At 41.0% G+C, this 26,427-nt stretch overlaps 4 protein-coding genes across 4 annotated transcripts in view; 2 read left to right on the forward strand and 2 right to left on the reverse strand.

The window, feature by feature from the left end:
• The first annotated feature begins 1,367 nt into the window (after window positions 1-1,367).
• Window positions 1,368-6,828, forward strand: LOC106675926 (nuclear factor 7, brain-like). Its single transcript, XM_014411541.4, has 2 exons — window positions 1,368-1,624; window positions 1,729-6,828. The coding sequence occupies exon 2, from the start codon at window positions 1,746-1,748 to the stop codon at window positions 3,117-3,119; it is 1,374 nt and encodes a 457-aa protein (XP_014267027.3). The 5' UTR covers window positions 1,368-1,624; window positions 1,729-1,745; the 3' UTR covers window positions 3,120-6,828.
• LOC112430860 (nuclear factor 7, brain-like) overlaps window positions 1,619-26,427 on the forward strand; it is a 57,173-nt gene continuing 32,364 nt past the window's right edge. The window contains exon 1 of the mRNA XM_076879107.1: window positions 1,619-1,624. The gene's annotated coding sequence lies outside the window, so the exon portion shown is untranslated. The remainder of the gene's footprint in view (window positions 1,625-26,427) is intronic.
• On the reverse strand, window positions 9,241-17,255 carry zgc:85858 (stress-associated endoplasmic reticulum protein 1). Its single transcript, XM_004573768.4, has 3 exons — window positions 16,978-17,255; window positions 14,746-14,821; window positions 9,241-10,943 (listed from the first exon to the last, which is right to left on the reverse strand). Exons 1-3 carry the CDS (start codon window positions 17,059-17,061, stop codon window positions 10,903-10,905), a joined length of 201 nt encoding a protein of 66 aa, XP_004573825.1. The 5' UTR covers window positions 17,062-17,255; the 3' UTR covers window positions 9,241-10,902.
• Window positions 20,086-22,489, reverse strand: LOC101466331 (C-type natriuretic peptide 2-like). The gene is made up of 3 exons (XM_004573767.3): window positions 22,307-22,489; window positions 21,492-21,590; window positions 20,086-20,953 (listed from the first exon to the last, which is right to left on the reverse strand). Exons 2-3 carry the CDS (start codon window positions 21,588-21,590, stop codon window positions 20,648-20,650), a joined length of 405 nt encoding a protein of 134 aa, XP_004573824.3. The 5' UTR covers window positions 22,307-22,489; the 3' UTR covers window positions 20,086-20,647.

A 26,427-nucleotide genomic window follows, 5' to 3' on the forward strand; every position in this document is an offset into this window, starting at 1 on the left:
TGGGCCAGCTCTCCTATTGGTCCACAGTCTGCGGGCGGGGCGAGCCCTTCTAATAATCAGAAGAAAGTTTGAAATAAAAACTGCCAAACAGCTGCAACACTGAGTCATGCTTTATTTTCTGAACTTCACAAAATGTTTAATTTTTGACCTGCGGTGACCGTCTGCGCTCTGCTGTCACACTCACACATTTATAAGAGGAAGTTGAATGAAGCTCCGCCCCCCCCCACGTGTTTAACACGCAACAAACCAGGAAACTGGCTTTTTTTTTTTTTTAATTTAACAAACAATGAGTATACAACATACGAACAGATGAAGTATACAAAACAACAGAACATTAACACAAAAAGCCAAGGGTAAAAGAAAAAGGTAACAGTTATAAGAATACACGCAAAAATTCACATACATATATTGTTTTGAGAGCCTTTTTGTTGGTGGAGTCTGATATTGATTGTATGTACATTTCCACATCCTTAAAATAATGACAGAAATATGGTGTTTTGTTAGTAAACTTAAATTTATGGATAAAAAATTTAGCTAAAAGTATTAACAAATTTATCATATAAAAACATTTATCATACTTCTTGGGGAACTTAAAGAAACAGAATAAAACATTTTCCCATCGTAAAGAAAACTCCCTTAAAATATGGACAATAACAAACCTGCTAAATTCCTTCCAGAATCTCTGTGTAAAAGAACAGTACCAAAAAAGATGTGTCACAGTTTCTGGATGATCCCCACAGAAAGTACAATTAGTATTAATGTCCCTTTTAAATTTTACCATGTAGTGACTGGCTGGATAACATTTATGTAGAATTTTACATGAGACTTCTTTTACCTTATTTACAATCAAATATTTATGGGGACCATCCAGACTGTCTTCCACTTGATATCTGGAACATATCGGTTCCAATAAGATATTATATATGGGAGAGAGACGATATCTTCTTGGAATAAACTACGTATTCTCTTATTGCTGTTACCAAGTTCCTGTGAAAAGCAGATTTTTCCTATTGGTGACTCAGCTGGATCAGGGAGAGTGACTGAGGCAGATATTGAGCTGTCAGTGTTTTTATATAATATTAAAGTCAATGAGGGTATGGCACCAAGCACCATTGAGAATTCCTGAACACTCATTGGAAAATTATATAGTGCAATAAAGTCGTTGTAAGTAAGTAGTTGTCCCTCTTTATTAACCAGCTGAGCCACCAATAGGATCCCATTTTGGACCCAAGTTTCCAGGAAAAGTGATTAATTTTTATATCTCTTTTGTTCCAGATGAGGTATTTGTGAGGTGAGAAGTTGTGTTTATAAATGAGGGTCCACGCTAAGAGGACCTGCTTATATAAAGTTTTTTTTTTTTTTTCGAGCGTCGTTCCAGACCATACTCCATACCACTTGGTGGCGGTAATGCACCTTTCAATTGTTTGCCAACAGCCAGTACAACTGTAAGAAAGAAGAAGAAGAAACTGGCCGTTCTTTGTCCTCAGTAAAGAGAGACGCACAGACGATCAGACTGAGCTCAGACCAAACTAGCAGCTTCCTCTGAGTGAGTCCAGCTACAGGAGAGAAAAGTGGAAAACTCCAACACTGCTGCTTCAAGCTGCTGACGCTCCACACACTGAATGTGAGTTTGAGCAAAAACACGACTCAAAGCAAGTTTCAGTGAAGGTGGTAGAGGAGGGAGGGGAGGAGCCAGGACTGACTGTACTTCCTGTCTGCTGTTTTCAGCTTCACTCACAGACTCAATGGCTTCCAGCTCAGAGGAGGCTCTCTGCTGTCCGGTCTGTCAGGAGGTCTTCAGAGATCCTGTTCTTCTGTCATGTAGCCACAGCTTCTGTAAAGACTGTCTGAAGAGATGGTGGAGAGAGAAAGGGGAACGTGAGTGTCCAGTTTGTAAGGAAATATCTTCAAAGAAGCATCCACCTTTAAACCGAGCTTTAAAGAACCTGTGTGAGTCGTTCTTACAGGAGAGAGCTTCAGAGGATCTCTGCAGTCTGCACTCTGAGAAACTCAAACTCTTCTGTCTGGACCATCAGCAGCCAGTGTGTGTCGTCTGCAGAGACTCAGAAAAACACACCAATCACAGATTCAGACCCATCGATGAAGCTGCACAACAACACAAGAAGGAACTTCAGGAAACTCTGGAGCCCTTAAAGAAGAAGTTAAAGGTTTGTGAAGAAGTTCAAGTGAAGTTTGTTCAAACAGCAGAACACATTAAGGTCCAGGCCCGACACACAGAGAGGCAGATTAAGGAGCAGTTTAAGAAGCTTCACCAGTTTCTAGCAGAGGAAGAGGAGGCCAGGCTGGCTGCACTGAGGGAGGAAGAGGAGCAGAAGAGTGGGATGATGAAGGAGAAGATGGAGGCTCTGAGCAGAGAGATAGCAGCTCTTTCAGACACAGTCAGAGCCACAGAGGAGGAGCTGAGAGCTGAAGACGTCTCATTCCTGCACAACTACAAGGCTGCAGTGGAAAGAGTCCAGCGCTGCCCCCTGCTGGATGATCCACAGCTGCCCTCAGGAGCTCTGATAGACCAGGCCAAACACCTGGGCAACCTGACCTTCAACATCTGGAACAACATGAAGGACGTGGTCTCCTACACTCCTCTCATTCTGGACCCAAACACTGCAAATCCAAACCTCATCCTGTCTGAAGATCTGACCAGTGTGAGACGAGGAGGAGAGAAGCAGCAGCTTCCTGATAATCCAGAGAGGTTTGATCATTCCTGCTGTGTCCTGGGCTCTGAGGGCTTTAACTCAGGGAGTCACAGCTGGGATGTTGAGGTTGGAGACAGTATACAGTGGGCACTGGGTGTATTTGCAGAGTCTGGGCAGAGGAAGGGAGTCATAGGGTCTGTTTTATGGAGAATAGGGTGCAGTGCAAGTAAATACTACACACTTTCACCATCAGCTATCACTGATCTCTCAGTCCAGAAGAAGCTCCAGAGGATCAGAGTGAATCTGGACTGGAACAGAGGACAGCTGACGTTCTCTGATCCTGATACTAACACACACATACACACCTTCACACACACTTTCACTCACAGGATGTTTCCATACATTAACACTTACGATAAAGCTAAAGTGTTGCCTTTGAAGGTTCAGTGTGAGTGGGGCAGATGAGTTGAGGATGATTATATTTCTAATGTTGTTCCCTGTCACTGTTAGACCTCTGCCTCACCACTACATATTTCAAATACAACGAAGGCTTTTACAGACAAAAACATGGCTGTGCCATGGGCTCCCCCGTGTCACCTATTGTAGCCAACCTTTACATGGAGGAAGTGGAAAGAAAGGCTCTTGGCTCTTTCAAAGGAAGAGTACCCAGCCACTGGTACAGATATGTGGACGACACCTGGGTCAAAAATCAAAACACGAGAAGTGGAATCCTTCACTGCGCACATTAACGCTGTGGATAAAAACATCAAGTTCACCAGGGAAGACACAAAGGATAACTGTTTGCCTTTCCTGGACTGCGCCGTGCACATTGAAGAGAACGGCAACCTCAACATCGAAGTTTACCGGAAGCCCACACATACGGACCAGTACCTCCTGTTTGACTCCCATCACCCTCTGGAACACAAACTTGGAGTAATTAGGACCCTACACCACCGGGCAGAACATGTTCCCTCTCAACCTGAAGGAAAAAAGAAGGAACACACACATGTAAAGAAAGCACTCAAAACATGTGGTTATCCTAACTGGGCGTTTATAAAGTCAGCATAGATGCACAGGAAAGAAGACCAGACACCAGCGAGGGAGGATAAGAAGGACAGACGCAACAACATTGTCATCCCCTATGTAGCCGGTGTATCAGAGAAACTCAGGAGAGTTTTCTCCAAGCACGACATCCCAGCAACACACTCAGACAAAAACTGGTTCACCCGAAAGATAAAACGCCAAAACACAGACTTAACAATGTGGTGTATGCTGTACAGTGCAGTGAGGAATGCTCAGACCTCTACATTGGAGAGACCAAGCAGCCACTTCACAAGCGCATGGCACAACACAGAAGAGCCACCTCCACAGGACAAGACTCAGCAGTTCATCTGCATCTTAAGGATAAAGGTCACTCTTTCAAGGATGCCAATGTTCACATTTTGGACAGAGAGGACAGATGGTTTGAAAGAGGAGTGAAAGAAGCATCTATGTCCACTGTGAGCGACCATCTTTGAACAGAGGCGGGGGTTTACGACACCAACTCTCTGCCATCTATAATCCAGTTTTGAGATCCCTTCCCAGATGCCTTAACGCCCACTCACATCCTGGGCCATCTGATCTCAGGAATTCGCATGATAAGGTGGGGCCAGGTTTCACAATGAACTCACCCGAAACCCTGGCTGATTGTGACCCACACCCGCTTTCATACCTTGGCTCATGTGATTAGGTAGAGGATCATCAGAAGGTCCTTTGTCCCTCTTAGTGGGTGGGACACTCCCACAGGGCTTTAATCTGGGACTCTCCACCATTTGGCCTTAGAACTGAAGAAGCTTCTTGGATGAGAGGTGAAACGTCTTCAAGCAACTTAAAGAAGTCCAGACGCTTTTTTTCTTTCCAACAGCTTCAATTCCTGTCAGTCAGTTGAAGCTGTTAAACTGCAGCTGTCCTCCTGCTGCCTCGTTGTTCCAAAGCTCTTTGTTTCTCTTTTAGTTTCACTGTTTCTTTCTGTTTCTGCTGTCCACCTTTTCACATGGAAAATCATTTCACTGTTTCTCACTGAATGACTCCCCAAACTAGATTTGAAATTCTATCAAGTTTCTAATCATTACAAGTGATTCATGTTTCTATTTGATGTGTGAACTATTAAGCTTTAGTAAGCTATTATTAAGTTCTTATTTCATCATTTATAAAGCATTAATTCTCCTTACTGTTCATTTCTAAATGTTTATTCTTGATTAATACAGCCCCATATAACATGTTCATTGTATCATTTTTAAATAAGTGATAAAGTATTTAGATGCACATCTAGCTCATGTCTGTGTGTTAATAAATGTGTTATAAATGCTTATTTTAAAATATAATTTTGTAATTCATTGTTTGCCACAGTTACAAGTTATTAAGCATTTTTTTGTGACCTCATCTAAAGTGAAGTGTAATTTTGCCTTAAACTGTTTTTATAGTTGACTCAAAAAGTCTCACATGTCTTCACAACAGAAAAATGTCACAAAGCACAAAGAGATGCAAAACATTCAAATATTCTTTTGCCAGATTGAAACAAAGCCCACCTGAGGTTTGCAGGAGAAGAGACTTAAACTCCTCCTACAAACTCAGTCTGAGTTTGTAGGAGGAGTTTAAGAGCGAAAGATGCACTGAGCCTCAGGATAGCCCAGCTTAAAGATAAAATATAAATAATGTTAATACGAAACAATATTTCACAAATAAGTGTAAACACCATAAACAAATTGTCCATCATGGCTGATAATGCAGGAGTTTGTAATAGATCCCACTTTCCTCTGGATTGTAGTCTGTTAGCTTTAGTCAGACAAGACAGCATCCAGTCAGGTTCAGTTTCAAAATGCTCCTGAAGTTAAAGAAATACATGGAGACGATTTAGTTTGCTGGGATATGGACGGACATGTGAGAGCAGCAGTTTGTTGTTGCCCAGTTGATTCTTTATGACAACAATAAATATATTTTTAAACAATGATTCATGTTCAACTCCATATATGAAATGTTTCTGATATTTCAATTGTGGTTGTTTGCATTTGATTGACTTTGTCTGATTATAATGAAAGTGAGATCCTTCTATTGTGGAAGTAATGAGTCACTTCCCTCTCCTTACCTCACCCAGGTAAGGAGAGGGAAGTGACGGAAAATGCCGTAGGTCACATCAGATGCTGGAGAGTTGACAAGAAAAAAAACCTCTAAATGTTAGCTCACAAAGCTTCAGTTATAGTATACAATCAATTGACAAATAATTAACCAAATTTGTATAATCATCTCCAACAGCCTGGAGCACAGGGAGGAGAAATTAGACGCTCTCCAAGAATACAACGACTTTATCGAACTCCTGGAGTCAGTTGATAGGCGATGGTCCAGCTTGGATGCGATGTTGTCCCTGCTGAAGATTTTACACCAGCAATTTAAATCCCTGCGAAAATCTCTGGATTTCAGCCAGAATAAGGTGGAAACGGTCGCTGCTAAAAAGTCCTCGCTACGGGACTGAGTTAAGTCTGTAAATGAGAATGTGACCCATCATAATACAGAAAATAAATGCAGGCCTGTAGTATGAGAGAAAACTATGTGTTTTCTGGTATCTCGGGTTCTGCTGAAGAGGATGCAGAAGCAACTAATTAAAAGCTGCGATCGAGTCCATCGTCTCAGACCTAAGAGGGTGCCGGGAGACAGCATCCTGTTGTGGCCAAATTCGGACATTTCAAATAGAAAGACCAGCGAAGAGTTGCGTCAACTTGGACTTCAGCATAAACCACCATTTCCCTAAAGAGATCCTGGAGCAACGCAATGTCCTGTTCCTAAGTCTTCATTAATAGCTCTATCGTGACCCTGCATCATTCCCTGGTTATATTAACATCACTGCAGATTAGAATCTGAGATGTTGCTTCAGACGCCAACTAAAGTAAACAGTTCTGTGAAAATGAATTCTTGCTGTAGAAAAAGTTCAAAAATATAAAATTTAATGTAAGTCAACAGCTTTACTACAAATTAGTTTGGTTTGGTGGCATCCTATTGTTCGTGCAATGCCATAAATGTTAAAGTGCAATACTATGTTGTCAGTTGTTTGTATTTGTGCAACACTTGAATTAAGAAAGCAAAAGTTGTTATATGTTTTGAAAAGGGATATCTGATTAAATATGAAGATTTTCTAATGGAATTGTACTTCTTTGCATGAAACAAGTGAAAAAAACATGGACTTATTATAATTATTAATATTAATAGGTAATTATGTTATGATTGTACTGCTTTGGCACACTTGACATCTAATAAGGCTGTATGTGGCCCCATGAACCAAAATAAGTTTGACACCCCTGATCTACACTATAAAAATCTGCCTGGAACATCAACATCTGTTCTCTGGGAAGCAGGGAAAGCTATGATGAGGTAAAATAATTTCATTTCATTTTAAAAAGAAAAAACAAAACAAAATATTCAGGGATTAGAAAAAAAACATGAAATCCTTCGAAGAAGCCTTCGTGTCCCAACAGGAACAGGAAATACTGAACAAACTATGTAAAACTCGAATTAAATGAAGTTATTAATAAGACAGTCAAGCAATAACGCTGGATTCACCGCTGACAACTGGTGAACTCCAGCAGGAATTAGACAGGCTATAGTGATTGAGGGCTTAAGATGCAAGAATGTGGAACATAAAAACACTCTTTATGATGTTTACTTTTTCTCCAAAACTCACAAACCACTCTCTCTGAGGTAATTATATTAATAAACTTTTTTTCAAGATTTTCAGATTATTCAGTATCTATACTTCTTCTGATTAATTGCTCGTTTCATAATTCTTCTTCTACACCACTGCAGTCTGAAAATATAAACCCCCGCGTGTTATCTTAAAAAGCTACAAAGGACCGAGGACAAAGAAGGACTAGATCTGCCTAACTTCTTAGCCAACAGGCTTAGGATGGTTAAAACATACCCTTTCAGATGGGCTCTGGCTAGACGTAGAACAGGCTCTAACAATAACAGAGAGATTTTGGAACTACCATTTATCAGCTCAAACATCAAATGGCATCAATATCAGCTTCTTCCTGATAGCATGGTGGGAGTTTCTAAAAATGATGAGTCTTCATTAATCCCCTGCAAACATTCACCTATCTGGAACAAACCTGACATATTACAAAACAATAATATGATCAACTTCCCAGATTGCAGTTGTAAAAGAATTAAATACTTGGAACATATATTCTAAGGAACAGACTTTATTCCATCTGACAGACTAGCTATACAGTGTGGGATTAACAAGAATAGATTTTTAGAATATCAACAAATTAAATCTATAGTAAAAAAAAACAAAAAACAAAAAGGAATTTAAGGCTAATGAAGTTAAATAACAAACACCATCACAATTCCTTAATCTTAAAACCCCCAAAGTACTGTCTAAAATATACAGGACAGTCTCCATAATAGATGAATCTTCCTATTGCAAAATGGGAAGCAGATTTATCAGTCAGTTTAGGCCAAAAGTTCTGGTCTCAGATATGCGTAAAAAGCTTTAAATTGATTAGAAATCCCAGTCTACAACCAATACTGTACAAAACACTACATAGAGTGCAATATACAGGTCAGTGGATGTTCAGGATAGTTTTTAACAACTGCTCACACTGTCACGGGAATACACCTAGCAACAAGGTGTATTAGGAGGATACAGATAATTGTCAGGCAAAATGTCCTCAGTTTGATGAAATAATCCCCTCCCATAATACACCTACCGTAGCACAACACTGGCTTCATAGACATTTATCCTTTCTTACTTGAACAAATTGATCTGTTGGAGGCTGGATGAGTCACTTTGGTAATACAACTGATAAACAGATGTCTTGCCCAGAGGTGTGTTATAAAACTGAGTTTTGAACCCCCCCTTAATGAAGTACCAGCTGATCTATTTGTTAAGGCTAGTGTTTATTTACGGGATGTTTGTGTGTATATATACATATACATGTACTTTGACATTGGAGTTGTGTCATTTATTTGCTTCTAATTATTTTGTATTTTGAATACTACAATTGCAGTTTTTCCTCTTTGTTTTACGTTATTGTGCTAGTGATGTTAATGATGGTAACTCTGTTTTCTTCTGGGCTCACTGGTGGCAGTCAGTGTGCAGAGTCAGGGTAACAGGCTTCATGTTAGCACCCGGTTTGGTAGTGGAGTTATGGACAATTGAGTGCGATCACTGAGGGGCTCCATACTGTTCTGCATCCTCCATCTGTCCCCTTGTTTCCCAACTTAATCTTTAGCAGGACAGGTTGATTTGTTTTTCATATAATTAATAAAACCGTGGATAACAGTACAAATTCAATAGTGCTAACCCTTCTTCTTCAGAACAGCTGTTAGTAAAGCAAGTTTACAATGATGATTAACTTCAGCCACAAGATGGCAGCAGCTGGTCTGAGATCCTTTTTCGGAAAGAACAATTCAACTCTCAGGTGTCATCAGAGACAGTCTTCACTTTCAGAGATGAATTCATGCCTGCACTGCCTTGTTGGTCGTAAACATGGCATTATGAGGTTCTTTTTCTTACAGAGAAAGCAAAGACAAAGAGGAGCCGGGAGGCGTGTAGAGAAAAATATTGGAGCTTTATTTAGTATCAAAGCGGAGCGTGTCGTCCAGCCGGAGGAACGTCTCCGACTGCTTCACATGGAAACGTCAGCAGGACGTTTGTAATGACGGAGCTCGTTTCATCAGCTTGTTTTACTTCATTTACAGCAGAAGAACTGAAAGTGTGTGGAGGGGAAGGGATTTAAAGGAGCAAAGCGCTGTTTTTAGAGCCTTAAAGAGAAATCACATTTCCAGTCTGAATCCTGTAAACTTCACACGATGATCCAGCATGAACCTGCATTCACAATCACTTCCTGTGTGCTTTAATTCAACGTCTTTTCACCCCGCTGACAGTCTGTTCGTCGCTTCATCTGCACGTCATTAAAGCCCAGATTCATTTACTTTAAATGACTTTGGACCTCTGAAAATCTGAGAGCTAAAAGAAGAATTTACGAGGCCCCATGAGACATTTGTAACTAGCGCTCACAGAAGATGAAGCTCTGACTTCTTCTTCATGTGATTCATATATTTCCTGTTTCACACACACTCACAAAAAAGTGTTTTGGATGAGAGACGTGCTGCTGATAGACGCAATCTGCAGATTTCAACCCTGAGTTCAAAATAAACATTTTATCTGTAACTTAACTATTTCATTAATTCATCACAAATATAACCAATCACAGCTCAAGCAGGGTTTATTGTGAAGAAGACGCACTAAATGTAAGTGACAGTTACCAGAGGAGAGATTAGAGTAACAGCTGTGGTTGAAACTAAAGAGCTCCAGCAGAAAAGCTACCGTAAAATTGCTTCTTTAAAGTAAATGTTTGTCTTTAAACCGTTTCTAATATTAACACTTATGATATGTGACTGAATAATCAGCGGAATGAATTAAACGGCTCCTCAGAAATAAATAGATTTGTTCTTTTTGTTTGTTTCACATTTGAAACACTAAGTAATAAGCAGTCATTAAACAGCGGTTAGCAACAGCACTCGAAATCACATAAATCACTGAACTATTATTGACAAAAATACAAAATTCACAACAAATACACTCAATATGAACTGAAACTAGAACAGGTGTGTTAGACTTTTAATTTGGAAGACATTCTTTTTTTTCACATTAAAAGTCTTCCAGGCTGGGCTGCTCTTCTCAGGCTTCAATGTACAAAAGTTTAAAATCTGAGGCGTGCTGCATGTAAACATCTGTCTGAACCTTAACTTTGTCCTGTTATTACAATGATTCACAGTATGATGGCTGAGTCTTTCTGAGTAAATGAGCTCAGACTCACGAGGGTCCTAAAGACTGAGCGACGGTCTGAGAAAGGAGGCGCGTTCGCAGGATTTATGATTAATGAGCCGACAGCAGGAAGAACAGCGCTTTGTCCCTTTAAACCGGGGACTGAGAAAAGCAGCAGAGACGAGAGACAGCAGCTGGACGACCGACAGGAAGAGGATTTAAGACTTCATCTGACAGGAACCAATTATCAATATGTGATGGATCAGCTTCATCGACAGAGACGGGAGTAAACAAACAGGCGATGTGCTGCAGAGAGAGAGGGAAGAGTCCAGACTCCACAGGTACAAGTGTGTGTGTGTGAGAGAGTGTGTTGGGGGTGTGTTTTGAAGGCGATGTGCCCCTCCCTCCCTCCATCGGGCTCAGCATCTCTGGGGTCAAAGATCATCACATGCCCTGCCTGATGCTCTGGATGATCTGGAAGATGGCTGCAACAAACACAAAGGAGGCATTAGCAGCAGGTCACATGACACAAAACTAGCTCATCCGTAGACACAGAGAGACGCTGACACCTGTCTTCTTAAACTGTATTATTGCTCAGTGAATCAAACCTGGAAATTGTGGCACAAACGTTCAAAAAACAACCACAAACGACGCAAAGCAACGAGCCACGATCGCTTCCTGAGGGCTGGAGGCCTGCCAGCCGCCTGTGTTTGTCACGTAACACTAGCTACTGTATTTTAAAGAAGATAAATGTTATGAAACGGAGGTACCAAACAACCGTGTGCAGCGGAGATAAGATCGCATGAATCATGTGACGTGTGAACGCGCTTGAAATGATGGCGAGGTGATGTGCTCTGTTGTTGGCTGCAAATGCAGAAGTCTCTGCGTTATCACTCTGCAGCTGCTCGTGTGGTTTCACACGTGTTCCTCAACAGCGAGCCTCCTCACCAGCTCGCAGTGGAGTCTTAAACAAGAACACTAACCGTCCAAAGACTCCGAGCGCACGCAGTCACGACGGACGTGTTTATAGCAACGTTTCTGTAAATGTAAATAAAAGCACCGTTTGTGTTTCATAAGCTCCTCGAGTCTGTGAGGACTAACTATGAAGCAAAGACGCAGGGACACAGTGTGGTTTAGAAACCTGTCAGTGAAATAAGCACAGGTTTCCACCTTAAATGAGCCCGGGCTCATTTAAGGTGGAAACCTGTGCTTATTTCACCGTCAGTGTTTCTTCAGGTGTGGATGTTCCTGAGCACACGCAAGATCAGGTCGGTTTCTAATGCAGCGCTGACACCAACATTCACACTGTGCAGCCAAATCCATCAAGTCATGAAACCTCAATGACGTTATGAACCACATATGATGGAATCCACAAACATCTGTAAGAAAGTTGTTACTGTTCAACTAACGCAGCCACCAAAGACTCAGCTTTTTTCAGCAACACGATGCCAAAGCACATTGTTGTAAAAGAGCCCAGCTGCTACTGACCAGCATGTAGACTTGAACGGTCGCCCACTGAACTTTATAAAACCCAACATATGAGCAAAGAGCTGCTTGAATCCTAGATAAAGTGAAAAAATGAAACATTATGGTTTCAAACCACAAGCTTACAACCTAAGATTATGAACACGTAAAGAGTTACGTTAGAAGAACAACGGCCACAGCTCAGTGGGAAACATGCTCCTCTATGTCTCCATCTACCTACACGGTTACCTTCCAAGATATGTGCAGATCCACCTACTGACAAACCTGCTGCATCCATCTACCAAACTATGTTCCCACCTACTTATCTACCTATATACCAACCCATATCTAACTACCATCATACCCTCTACCTGCCTAAAATCTACCTACATAGACACCCATAGGTGTCTCTGTACCTAAAGCCTCTCTATCTATGCACCTACCTGCCACTTCTACTTTGGCTCTCGGAGGAGGCGGACGCACTTTTCTCCTCTCCCTTATCTTCCCTGCTAGTTCTTATGTCCTTGTCTATTCTCGTATCTTTTTTGTATTACTTTCCCTGGAACACTCTCTCACAGTCTGTGTCTAAAACCTAAAAGAGAATTATGGATTTGATCACCTGGTCTCTGAATGCTATTGACACCCTTTTCTCAACGAGAAGTCTGGGCTCGGGAGAACCCGAGTGCCCTGGAGGGACTTTCCCTGCTGGATACACGATGGACGGGTGGCAGAGGATCGTGTGCCTGGCGGGACTGTCGATCGAGGACGCTGAAGACATCTACCTATTCGGAACCATGATAACAGGGTTCTTGCTGATCGGAGCTGGCTTGGCCCTGGCTTATCGGAGAATTAAGAGAGCGGAACCGGCTGTTCAAACCCCCACAAGGCTGCCCGCTGGGATTGGAACGACAGGTGCGACTTCTCAGAAAGGGCTCACTGAAGGCAGCATGGTTAAGAGCTTGGAGGCGCTTACGACTGCAGTGAATGCTCAGAATAACACCTTTGAGCGTATGTATGTTGGATTACATCAGGAAAGAATCAACTCAGAACAACATCTCTGGGCGGAGCTGGATTACACCTCGGATCAGTTGGCTGCGGTCGTGAGGTCTCAGAATCTGCTATGTGAGCAAAAAGAGTGACAAGACCACAGAATCGATAGCTGATAACATCACGGAGAAGCTCGCAGCTATTAACGGGGGACTGAGAGACCAGTGTCGGAGTGTTAAAAACAGCTTGAAATTCTCAATTACCATCATAACCCGGCTACCCCTTCAGCGCCAGCTCAAGGCTGGAGCCGAACAACAACTCCCTGATAACGACTGTGTTGAGTCTGTTCCTTCCCATTCCCTACAAGGCCACCTGGGTTGGCTGGTAGACTGTTTACTTAGCCTGATAGGGTGAAGGACACTGTCTCAGCTGAACTATGGACACGCACACACATACATATACTGATACTGATAAGCACTCACTGACGCATCACGCTCCCTACCCCGGATCCAACGCCACCTCCAACGCTTGCCTCCCCTCTGATGTGGACATCGGGTCAGCTGGAGGCGCAGTCGAAAGATTGCAGCGGTCCCAGATCAGATGTACACACTGGGACTCTTTCCCATGTTGCTTGTCTGTGTTTATTGTGTTATGGTGTGTTGATACCTGTGCATTCCTGTATTATCCTTTTGTGTTGCACATTTCAATGTTTTTTTTCCTCGCTACCTGGCCTGACCTGTCTCCCCAATGTGATGTTTGTATTGTATGTACGGCCGGCAAGGTCTGTCATCTCGGTTGTGGGCAAAAGACCTGCAACTGACAAATAAAGGCTTTCTCATCATCTCTCTCATCTCATTATACCCACCCACCCATTTACCTACCTACTTAACTACCTGTGTAATGATCCATATACCTACCTACTGATATATGACTTAATCTACTTTACCAACTGTCCTGTTTATCTTATCCATAGGCAAGTGTTCATATACTTACCTATGGATAAGGATGGATGTGCCTGCCTATCTACTGAGGTATTACAACTAGAGACACCCCATTAAATTTGATGATCAGTGCTTTAATAGAGGACTCTTAATAGCTTTTTATCTTCAGAGGCTTTGATTGTGATTGCAGTAATAGTAACGATCGCAGTTAATCCAAAAAGTAAAGCAAACATGTTTCTCTCTCTCCAGGTTTATTGTCATGTTAACGAAGAGTGTTGAGCCTTGTAATACTTTTTATTCACACACATGCTCCTAAATAAATGTAGCAATCTGCACATGTATTTTTAGTCGCAAATGTGAAACTTTCAAAATGTCCAGCACCGCCAGCATCAACTTCCTGTCCTTATTCCAGTAACTCTAATACTTCTTTTAGTATGAAACAGTCAAGTCTTCTGCTGCTGGCAGAAGCAACATTAATCTGCTTAATGAGCAGGAACATCACGGGAAACCCAAACCGGCTCTATGCCTCAAAGCCACGGCACAAACAGAGATTCTATTGTGACCTACAATTAAAAAACAGGCTGAGAAAAGCAGGAGAACTAACTCCCATCTATTTAAAGCGACTGTTTTTTGACATGTGTTACCAAACGCTAATTAGAGATGGCAAGTCCTGACTGGCAGCGATAAAAGTGCAATCTGTCACAGGAAGACCTTCTGACTCCGCATCCTGCAGGCTGAAGACAAAACTTCTGGGGAAAAATGTGACTCAGAGTTTCGAGAGCTGATAGAGTTCTGCAGAAACGCCACAGAGATAGGATCAGCTGAGCGGGAAGCAGAGCCCGTCTGCATCAGCAGCTGTATCAACATCTGTATCACCTGCAGGGGAGAAACTCACCTGATCCACAAACCACAAAGACGAACAGAGCGAGCAGCCACGGGCCCACCGGAGACTTCTCATCGTTTACTGGCCGCTGGAAAACACAGAGAAACCACGCACCGTCAAAAGCGTCCCGTGGAAGCCTTTTGAGTTTTCCTTCTACATAGAACTTGGTTCTTTTTATTCTGATGGTAATGATAACACCTCGTGGTGAAAACAGGCGTCTTTGGTGTTTTCACAACACTTCTCTTATGATACCTTTACACTGTTTACATTATATGCGACTTTGTTTCACACATTTCACTTGCTTAATCCTGAGATTTAAGCTTGTGCTTCATGAAGCCTCGTTTATGCAGCAGGGTGAGTAAAGTAGAGAAACACGAGGTGAGACAGTTCTAACTGGTTTGTCTACTGCAAGGACAGACGAGCTGAAAAAAATGACATTTTGTGACAGGTGAGATGGGAGTGTTGGCAGGTCAACGCTAAGAGAAAACCGAAAGTCTCCAACAAACCAAAGACAACCTGAGAAACCGAACTGTAGACAGGACGGGCAAACAGAACGTGCGACAGCCGCTGAATATTTCAGCTAACATCCCTGCTGTAATCGTCCCGTTTCAAAGACTTCTGCTAGCAAATGAAAAGATTTCTGTGGACAGTCAGTGTTTACTGTGTTCACCTTAACGTCTGGAGGTCATCATTACAGGGCCAAACCCTGACTGATGAGATCCATTCATGCCTCAGAGCTCCAAGCTCTGACCTTTGAGTTATTTTAAACACTAGAACTTTAAAAATGTTTAAATTATGTAACCCTGTTAAAATAAAACCCGTCATGTTACCATTTGCAATATGTGGTACAACGGGAAGGCCACTTATACCTCAAACCGCTGAAGACGTCACGTTAATATAATAATGAACGCAGCGCTGGACATTAATGGCACACGTAGTTGCCTAGTAACGCACACTGTTTACATACATTTTGGCTGCTGTAACATAAGCTAAAGTTAGCTCGATGTGACTGAGCAGCAGGGACCATGTAAAGATGCCAGTATAGCCTCAGCATTGGTTGATTCACGTGGTGCTGCTTCAATGAAATATTCGTTGTGCCAAAGCAGTGCAAATATCACTAGAACTGTAATAAATGTATATTTAAACCATATTTTATGAGGGGTTTTACAGGTATTCAAACATCAAATACTTCTTTGTTCATCAAACAGAAAACACAAGTAGTTCTGTTGTACGGTGTGACACCACCAACTGAATCAAGGCAAACTGTGGTTTTGTCACAGTCGCCCACCACACACTGTAAATATCCTGAGCTAGCGTGCCTGCTGATGGCACGCAAGCTAAATGTCTCTGAATTTAAGCTTCAAAAGTACAAAGCTGGGTGTTTACAGATGTTTACTAAATCACATCTGTGGCTTCGAGTTCCTTGAGAATCGCCTCACAGTAAAAAATGTTAGGCTGACTCTGTGTGTGTCACACTCATAACTGCTCACACACACACAGCTTTGTGTGCGCTCAATGTTGTTACACCTGCCAAACCAGCCACTCTGCACCAGACTCCATTTAGAAAACAGCTCATTTAACGCTGCTCTCTGTCTGCACGGACAGAATCGAGCATCTGATCTTCATTTAAACGGTCCGAAGCCCTTTGTTAAATTCGGCCTGCGTGTGATTCCCTAACATCACCTTCTTTGACACAAATTCTGTTTTAAATGTGCGCACTGAGCTGCACGCCTCCGCCCACTCCATCTGTTTACACCTCATCACACAGAGGGGATGGACGATTAAAGCCCCCCAAAAGCTCACAAACAGCCGACAGCTTTATATGTTTGTGCCGATTGAACACCACAAAATAAAACTTTAATATATTAGAATAAAATCGTTTTTCTATAAATTACAATCGAGCGGCGCGCTAAAACTCCAGCTTTCCTGAAGGACTCTGGCTCTCTTTAAGATGACACACTAAACAGCCACTCACAGTGCGCCAGCAGCGGGACCTCTGTTACTATCCCACCATTTCACTGGTTTTTAACAACAATTACATGCAGCATGATGGCGACTGTGATGGTAACAGAGCTCCGTGGCTAACTTAGCGAGCTAGCTGTTTCCTGGATTCGACTCTAAATAAATCAAATAAACGTATTTAAATGCTCACTTCTACACGAACATCACATCTACAGACCACACGCCGGCCACAGCCCACGGGCTCTAAGTTAACGGGTCAGCCGTTAGCCCTGGTTTCCCTACCGACGTTTTCTGGACGTGTCCCCGCTGTGTGATCGTCTTGCTGTGTCGCTCGTTTGCCACTTTCATCCGCTGCACTGCCGACATGCTTCAGGCTTATTGACCGGTGCGGACCAGGAGGACGGAGGAAGAGGCGGGAACAGCCGGGATCCAGAGGCAGGAGGCTCGCTGGTAGCGGAGGAGAACGTCCGGGAGGAGAGGACAGTCAGCTCGTTCTGTTTCCGTGTTACCGTCAACGGTTTGGTTGATGTTAGCTGAGCGAGCCCTGACCCCGGAACTACTGACCTCGTCACGTGACAGGGAACAGCCAAATGTCTGCATGCTGCCCCCGAGAGGCGGGAACAACCTGTGCATGTCAGAAATTTCACCAGAAATACAAAAATAATTATATATTCTTAAAAAACGTAGAAATATTCAAAATAAATGTAATATTATTAAACAATTACTGAAACTGGTTCAACATGAGGAAGTCTTATGAATGTTTGCAGATGATGTTTTGATCTGTTGGGAGAGAAGGGAGCAGGAGGAGGAGAGAGAAGAGGAAATAAGACAGATAACATGTGTGAGGATGAGGCAAGTGGATAAAATGAACGTGCGAGGAGTAAAAGGAGTGACGTAGATGAGGTTCCTGGGGTCAACCATCCAACTGACAGTGTACAAGAGAGGTGAAGAAGAAAGTGCAGGCAGGCTGGGGAGGATGGAAACGAGTGTCAAGGGTGATTTGTTACAGAAGCAGCAAGAGTGAAACAGAAGGTTTATAAGATGTTAGTGAGACGTGCTGTGATGTTTGGTTTGAAGACGGTGGCACTGATGAACAGACAGAAGGCCGAGCTGAATGTGTTAAGAACGTCATTGGGAGTGATCGGGATGGAGAGGATAAGAAATTAGGAAGAGCAGTTTGGAGACAAAGTTATAGAAGCAAGGCCGAGATGGTGTGGACATGTGCATAGGATGTTAAAAATGGAACTGCCGAGCAGATAAGATGCACTGTGGCAACTCCTAAAAGGAGGATCCAAAAGAAGAAGAAGAAGAAGAAGAAGAAGAAGGAAATCACTTTGAAATGAGTGGTGATTAAATTCAAGTTTTAGGTAACCTGTCTAAAAATGTATTTCTTCTTCTCAAGTTTCAACTTAGACCACCTTAATAATAATAATAATAATAATAAGAAGAAGATTATCTTTTATTATTTCCAGTCTTTTTCAGTGTGAATGAATGACATTTTCTCTAACAATGTAATGATATGATCATTTTTGTATTTTAACCTTTAACCGGTAAAATTATTAACGCGTCACACATTTTATGATGTGTTCCATACACCACCAACACCATGAACCATCCACTGATGTAAATGGCACTCTGTTCAGAAAATCCTGACCAAAGAAGAATTATAATTAAGAAAACTTGGTATTTGCACAAGATATTAATATCTATCCAAAAGAACTTCATGATCAACTTTTAATAGAGCTGGTCATATCACTGACTTCAACTAGAAGCTTCAAATTATGAGATAAAAGAGAAAAACTGATAAATGAAAAGTGGCAGTGGACTTATCATAAGAAAGCTTTAGGAAATATGTAAAAGGAAGTCAAGTGATGTGTTCACTGTCTGTTTCAAAATAACACTCCAACAACAGTGACACAACTCCAGTGAACTGTTGCTTTCATTATATGTTTCATAATCTTTAGTTTAATAGTTATCAGGTTTATCGTATATTTGATAGTCATATGTAAAAAACCAAACAAACAGACAAACAAACAAAATGTTTCCGATGTGAAAGTGCAGCACCAACCTGCTACATTTGACTGTGTTGACGAGGACTAATTTATGACTGTAGGACTATATTATGTATTAAAAAACATTACGGTCAAATCATTTAAATAATATGATTTTTTTTTATATAGAAATAATTTGTAACCCTAAAGAGTAATATTTATGAGAAGGTCAGTAAAACAAACAGCTGACCTGTTTATTTATCACAAACATGTTTATGATAAATTAATTTGACAAATACTCAGACACGTGTTTTTAAAAACACTTCTTCCTTGTTCTAGCTTGGTTTTAGTGAAGCATGCTGTGCGCAAACTTAGGTAACTGCACTCACTGGCATCTGCCACATGAGGGCGCACTAATAACACAAACTAAAGGAGTCTCACGTGGAGACAAGGTAATAAACCATTTCCTAAAGAAACAGATGAAATGAACACAGGGTAAAAGAATAACTTTCATTACCTTAAACATCACAGAGCATCTTATAGTCTGCTATAAGTTTTCAAAACCAGATCACAGGCAATAAGAAGTAACCCTTGTGGCAAGGCTAATAAAAGTCTCTCCCGTTTTCTTGCTCATTTGCTGTGATTCTGTCTTTTCTGTTAAACTGCATCTATAAATAACTCACTTTGCTAAATTTCATACAATGGGATAAACCTGTAAAAATAATCCCAGTGAGTCAAAAGCTCAGGCTTCAGACTTGCTAAACAGTCACCTTACACATTACTGTTTACTTCATAACAGCCTGACATCATCTCAGTGGAGTAAGTAATTACAGTAAGGTGAAAACAGTTGAAATTAGGCTTTTATTTTAAAAACCTAGCATTGACTATTATTTTGGTCATCTCATAACATTAATGCATCTTCATAACATGCTTGAAGAGATATTTTGAAACTCATATGTCAAAACTTGGGAGCGATGTCACTCTTGAGTTAGCGAGTTCTTAAAAAGTAGGTTTTCTTTTGGTTCTCAGAAAGGTAGAGCGGTCCTGCGCAGTATCTTAGCTGTTCCTAGGACCGCGCTCTTCTGGACAGAGATCTCCGATGTTGTTCTTCTCAAGCTCTTCCCTGAGCCCTTGGTATTTCTCAAGTCTTTAACCTCAAAATGTTTTCCTGGTTAAACAACAGATAAATACATTCCTGCTGTTACAGAGCCATAATATGCATTCCTATTTAGGATTCTTCTTCCTTGTTGGAAGCACCATAATGTCCGTTCAGTGTCACCATAAACAGGAAGTTCACACAGTAAAAACTGAAACTTTCATTAATATTAATGTTGTAATAAATATCTGTGTGATGTTATTTACCTGTTGAATCAAAGCAACATAAGCCCAGTGAGGTTTTCTCTGTAGTTTATTGTTGCCTGCAGTCCGTCCACACAAACACACACATACCTGCATGTTTAACACATGGTCGTCTATTAAGCTGCTTTCACACATGCCCCACTGTGATCAGCTTTCCAGTACATCACCCGACAGAGACACATGTAAAAGCGCAAAAATGTGCAACACTATCAGATTGGACATTCATCTGTCTTTAACGTGCCATGTCCTGCACACATTATCCAGACTCCGCCCCTCACTGGAGCAACACAGAGTACTTCCTGTAATGAAAAGGCGTGTGAAGCGGATCATTTCCTGCTGTGAGCTAAATGCCTAATGTTCTTACACACACAAATATATCTACATGTTTAAAACATGTTCGTCTTTCACACACACAGAGTCCTGCTGGCTGCACTGGAGCCAGGCGTCAAGGGTCATTAGTACGTTTCCTTTAGTCCTTTATTAGTAAAGATCCAACATGAAGTCTTTGCCCAGTGGAAAAATTCATCCTTCTGGAGGTCAGAGGTCATGCAACGTCAGGCGGAGCTTAGGTCGTAGTGTAGTTACCATGGTGACACATATGTCTAACAGCCCAGACCACTCATGGACCCAATACGGTCCATCTTCATCCCAAAGCATCCTCTCCCTCCCATCATCGACTTGCGGCTCCACCTCCTCATCTTGGTCTGTTGCCGCAGGAAGTTGAGAAAGAACTGAGGGACTGCTTCAGTTCTGCTGTTCACTCGCTTTGCAAGGGTGTGGCTCACAGGAAGTACTGCAGAAGGAGTTGTGGAGGTGAGCTGTCCAGCTGATCCCTCTGTGATGTCATCAAAAGTGGGAGTGGCCAAGATGAGAGTTGAAAGACGAGAGCCAAACAGAGAGTGTAAAACCTGAAATACAGTCAGTAATCATCTGTGTGATTCACTGCCTTTTCTAGTGAATGTTGATAACTGTACCTCAAGTACACAGAGTAGTCAACTAATCAGATTACTCAGATTACACACTGGTCCCACATAACAGAACTTAGAGTAAGCCATATTATATATTTGTTAGTACTCTTGTAACGATGGGTCCATTAACCTTTGCCCCATATTTGAGTCTTTAAAACAAGTCTTTAAAACATCAAACAGATGACATTTTTTAAGTGTCACATTTATCTTCCTATTATGTGTCACTGATCGGTGGAGCACTGAAAAATCTTACACAGACTCACTTATGCTGATGACACCATGCTGTTAATCTAAGATCATCTCTGACTATGAGATCTGTTTCATTGTATCTCTTTATTAAAGCTGACATAATCAATAAAAAGAGCAGAAACTATCGATGAAGACGATGAATGAAGATAATGAGGACAAAGATAATGATTAAAATAAAGGGTGTAAAAAGAGAATGAAGGTAATGATGAAAAGGAAGTTCTCCACTGACCTGTTTGTTGTCTCGTTGAGGTGACGGTTTTAACTCCGCAGCAACAGCGAGGAAGAGGAGGAAGATGAGGGAAATGAAAGGAGATGAAGCAGCAGCCATCTTTGTTTGTACAAAAAACATTTAGTTAAAAAAACACACCACCATGACTGTTTTTAACCTATAAGCTTTAAGAAGAACATGAAATAGCTGAGTTACGTGTAGCTCTGACTGAAGGTTATTAAAGCCTACAGCGCCATCTATCGGTCAGAGGATTGCTGTGACTTGATAAAAGTGAATATTGTGGTGAAATAACCTGATCAGGAGATAAAAACTGATTGGGTCAAATTTTGTTGTGGTATTAAAAAAGAAGCAAAAATATATTTTTAACATAAATTTGAATTTATTTGTGCATCTTAACAAATTTGTAGCTTTATTCACGTTTGTACAATTCTGTTTTTTTACAATGTGGTCATGAATAGTTTTTTTAAATTGATTATTACAGTCTCAGATTACAGATGTAGATTAGAGTCTACCAAACTGAAGGTGTTTAGATTTTTATTATTGAATTCAATTCAATACAATAGAGTTAAAAAACATTTTAAGTAAAAGAAGGCTAGAAAATTTAGACTTAAAATAAATTTTGATTTTTGTTATTTTATTATTAGATATGAATAAATCTTCATTGGGTTATGGGAGTTATTAAACTGGATTATTTAGTAAATTTCAATTTAGATTTTCTTTAATTTGATGAAATATTTTTGAAGTTTAAATGTCATTTTCTGATGTTTATGTATTAGTAAATTTGATGATTAGGACAATAAAGAAGCAGAACTTACTGACAAACAGTTTCTCAAAAATATTCCAACAAAAATCAAAGTCAAATAAAAGATTCTGCTGGTCGTCCGATCAATCCAACTGTTTTTCTCCAATCACAGTAATTGATTATCAGTCTCAGAACAAGTCGTATAAGCTTTTTTTTTCTTTTTTTAACTATCACTGGTGTCTGTCCTGTCTCATCTCAGGACCAGTCAGTATCTGTGTGCCGGCGGCGGGCTGACACTTTTATACGACTCGGCGCTATGATGTCACACATTCTTACTGCTGTCACCCCAGACAACGGGTTCACACACTCACAACGACGCACACACAGATGAATGTGGACTCAATGGATGCATGTGTTACAAAAAACACTCAAAAAAACAAAATAGATAAAAATATTCAATCGACAAAGTTTAATCATGAAGTTCTGGAGGAAGTTCAAGGAATCCTTGAAGAGGCTTCTTTGGTTTGAAATAGTTTCCTTTGGTGTTTTAAAAGCATCTTGAAGTCCTTGTGGTGTTTCAAAGACCATAGGAGTGTTCACAAGTTTCATGAGGGTCTCAGATTGTCCTCATTGTAGCTCCAGGGTCTTTCCTAGGTCAGTTTGAGGTGTCTTTACAACATTCAATGACTGAAAGGGTTGTGGGCCTCCAGATGTCATCTAGTGACCTGTAATAGAGCTAAAAATGTCTTGGCTTTGAAAACTTTCCAGGTGAGACAAACCCTCAAAACTACTCTCAAACATCTAGATGTTCTTGAAGAAGGCGAATTCTTCCATGAGTAATTAAGAACACAATAAATGGAAAGGAACAGGCTCATACAGCCCTGGAAATGGTTCAGGGTTCTTGAAAAGTTTCCAGGAGTCACAAATAGGTGCAAGTGGTATTTGAACATGTTGTAAAAGTCATGACAGGAGACAGAATGGGCCTCCTTCTACTGTAGTTTCAAGTGTCTATTGTTGTCATTGAGGAAGTTCCAGGAGCACTTTCAGAGTTTCTGGAAACAGATGTTGTTAAAGACGCGATTGCAGTAGGGTAAGTTGGAAATAGTTTATCTGATTTAGTCACTAAAGTACTAAAAGTATAGTAAAGAAGTATAGTCTTTGAAATGTTTCAGGGCTCTTGAAGATTCTGAAGGTAAAAAACAAAACAGAAAACTTTCTAGTTCAGGGGAGTCAAACATAATTTATTTTGTGAATTAACAAATAGTTTTTATAACTATAATTATATAATTAAAGGTCAGTCTGGACAATGACATACCAGAACTTTATTTTTCCAAACACATTTATTTCTAACAATTTAAGCTCAAAGAGTTGTACTGAGAAATTTCCTTCTTTACTCTGAAGAACTTCTAGGAGATTCTAAAGAGCTTTCAGAGGAGAAATGATCCTGCAGGAGGTTTAGGTATTCTTTGTAGGCTAGTTCCACATCTACTTGACAAAATTCATTGAGTTAAATGGTTTATTGGTTCAAGGTTTCCAGGAAAAGTTTAGTAAGTTACTGAAGGTGTTGTAGATGTTCTTGAGAGAAAGCCAAAGGATGTGATTGTCCTTAAAGAAGGAGTTCTAGACTTTCTTGAGAACTAAAAGTCAGTAAAGATGTTCATGCAGACTAAAATATGTTCCACAAGTCAGCAACTTGTGGAACATTTTAAGGTACATCGAGATTCTCCAGCAGTTGAAAATAGAGAATCGAGCATGGGGAGAATCAAATAGATCCTGCACGGTCCTCAGGGTCCTTAAGGGAAAATTTGATTTCACTTCCAGGATTCTTCCAGATAGAATGAATGACTCAATCAGTCTTTCAGGGGCTTCCGGGATTCCTGGAATGACTTGGGTCTTTTAAGTGAGATACTTAAAATCTTCCAGGGGAATATGAAGATAATCCTGGAGTCCCAGATTAAGTTCCAGATGTTGAGTTGAATCCTAGAATATTCGGGAGCCGCCATTATAACCGCACCCAAAAGAAAGGATAGCTTCGCCTTTCCCTCCGTCTCCTTGTGACCCCTGACCCCAGTCGTCCCGTCAGCTCGTAAAGCATCACCGTGGAGACTGAGTCGTGGTTTGCAACTATTTCCTGTGGAACGGGGCGGGGCCACAGAGGTTCACATGCTCCGAAGGATAGGTGTGTATGTATGGGTGTGTGTGTCTGTGTGTGTTTAATGACCCCCTGCTGTCTTTGTCCTCATCAGACAAAATCCCGCCCCCCATTCAACCTCACACGTCATCAGCCACGCATAACACACACACGCACACAAGGGCGGAATAACAGATCATCAATCACCTCATTAGAGAGGAAGATGGGTTATTATGTGTGTGTGTGTGTGTGTGTGTCAGCATGACAAGCAGGAAACAACAGCGCCTTTACTTCCAAAGAAGGCCAATCACAGGTCAGAGAGCAGCTTGTTCTTAATACAATAACACAATATTTACCTTTGTGTCACTTTCGGTGCATTTCCGCCCGACCAGTGCTGTAGGGCTGCAACACTGCACTGTAACACACACAGCTGCAGTTTTGCTGTTCTTACACAGCGATTGTAAAGTAACAAGTAATTATTTCTAAATGAGTTTTGATCGTTTTCAGAGTGAACTTCGGCACGGCTGCTGCTCATATCCAGGCAACAGGCTGCCTTCAGCCTAAACTCCTCCACCAATCAGCATTGACGTCACACCAGCGTGTGTGTGTGGACATGAATAGTGGACTCCAGTTGAGTGTGAGAAATCTGCCCTTCGTTCACAAGACTGAACACATAAATGTTTCACCTCTTTCTCACCACAGGATTTTATTTAAAGCTTATTTTCATATTAAAGATATTTATTGCTAAAACCTATTTAAAAACCTTCCAGAATAACCGGAAGCTATCAGCAGACCTAAGAGACCTAATCGTGGGCCAAAATAGGCCCTACAATGATGCTTGGAAGGGGAGGAAGAGGAAATGCAGACGGAGAGAGGTATTCTAATGAAGGCCAAAGACCCTAGAAAGCACCAAATGCTGCAGGAAAGAAAACTCATCTTTAAAGAAAGAAATTTCAAGGAGGAAACGAGTTGCTTTCCACCACTGGAGACTACCCTTAGAGAATAAGTGACACTGAACTGGCATAATGTCCTTTTAACTTTCATGATCAAAGCAGAGGCTGTTTGTAGCTGTGGGCAGAGCTGAGCCAAGTGCACTGAAAGAGTTCAAAGATTTTTAATGTTAAATGTTCAACTAGGAAGAAAAACACACTTTAGCTGCTCATAAATAAACAGGGATCCATACACTGGCATATACAAACTGCTTTGAATCAGTTGGTTATTCTTCATTGTGAAGCGTAGGAGTTTATCTGATGTAGTAAAACAGTCGTGCCTCCTGTTACACTCGTCGCACACGTCTCATTTGCATCTTTTCTGACTGCTGCAGGAAGCTGAGAGGGAACCTGCAGCTCTGCAGCTCATCCACTTCCCCTTTAGATGCATTGCTCAATCCTTATGTACTTTCATGGTATAACAACACTGAATGTGCAGCCTAATGGCATGAAAACCAGCCCCTTATCTAACACTCAAAGCTTATCTGTAGAGATCACGCAAGCTAAGATATTCACTGATGCTTATATGGCTAACTATTTTGACAAACACAAGGGTTTTAAATGTTTGTCTTAATCTTATAGATAAGACCGAGAAACGTTTTCTTTTCAAATCCTCTTTTAGTTTGTAGCACAATAAAAATCACATGTGTAACAAGACAGAACTTTAATTCATTACAAACATTATGTAGGAATATTATTTCTAAATAACTGGACACGGATAATGACATGATATAATATACTACACTATTTCTAACCAGGAAGCTTAGTCTCATGTTTTAGGCTGAACGCGAAAGGTAGATATGAAACCTAAGAGGTCAGCTCATGTGTGACATATTTGAATGGCCCTACATCAGTCCCCGTGTCATCAGGAAGAAACTCTGTAGCATTATCAACTTAACCTTTCGGGTTGATCAGAGCTTGCAGGAGGTGTCAAATTACACTTTATTTATAAAGTACTTCATGTTGATAACACTCGTTTTATTTTTAAACCACTGTAGTTGTCTAGTTATAAAGCATTTGTCAGTTTGACATCACCAAGTAGTCTTTGAAGACCTTGTTGGATGATAGCCCCAT

The sequence above is a fragment of the Maylandia zebra genome, linkage group LG3 (assembly GCF_041146795.1).
Source record: "Maylandia zebra isolate NMK-2024a linkage group LG3, Mzebra_GT3a, whole genome shotgun sequence".
In the NCBI taxonomy this organism is placed as follows: domain Eukaryota; kingdom Metazoa; phylum Chordata; class Actinopteri; order Cichliformes; family Cichlidae; genus Maylandia; species Maylandia zebra.

Excerpts from the sequence above, each read along its gene's own strand:
- LOC106675926 (XM_014411541.4), top strand. The coding sequence starts at position 1,746 with ATGGCTTCCAGCTCAGAGGAGGCTCTCTGCTGTCCGGTCTGTCAGGAG.
- zgc:85858 (XM_004573768.4), bottom strand. The coding sequence starts at position 17,061 with ATGTCGGCAGTGCAGCGGATGAAAGTGGCAAACGAGCGACACAGCAAG. Across the intron at positions 14,822-16,977 it reads GACACGTCCAGAAAACGTCG|CGGCCAGTAAACGATGAGAA; the intron begins GTAGGGAAACCA and ends TGTGTTTTCCAG. Across the intron at positions 10,944-14,745 it reads CTTTGTGGTTTGTGGATCAG|CCATCTTCCAGATCATCCAG; the intron begins GTGAGTTTCTCC and ends TGTTTGTTGCAG.
- LOC101466331 (XM_004573767.3), bottom strand. The coding sequence starts at position 21,590 with ATGGCTGCTGCTTCATCTCCTTTCATTTCCCTCATCTTCCTCCTCTTC. Across the intron at positions 20,954-21,491 it reads CTCAACGAGACAACAAACAG|GTTTTACACTCTCTGTTTGG; the intron begins GTCAGTGGAGAA and ends ACTGTATTTCAG.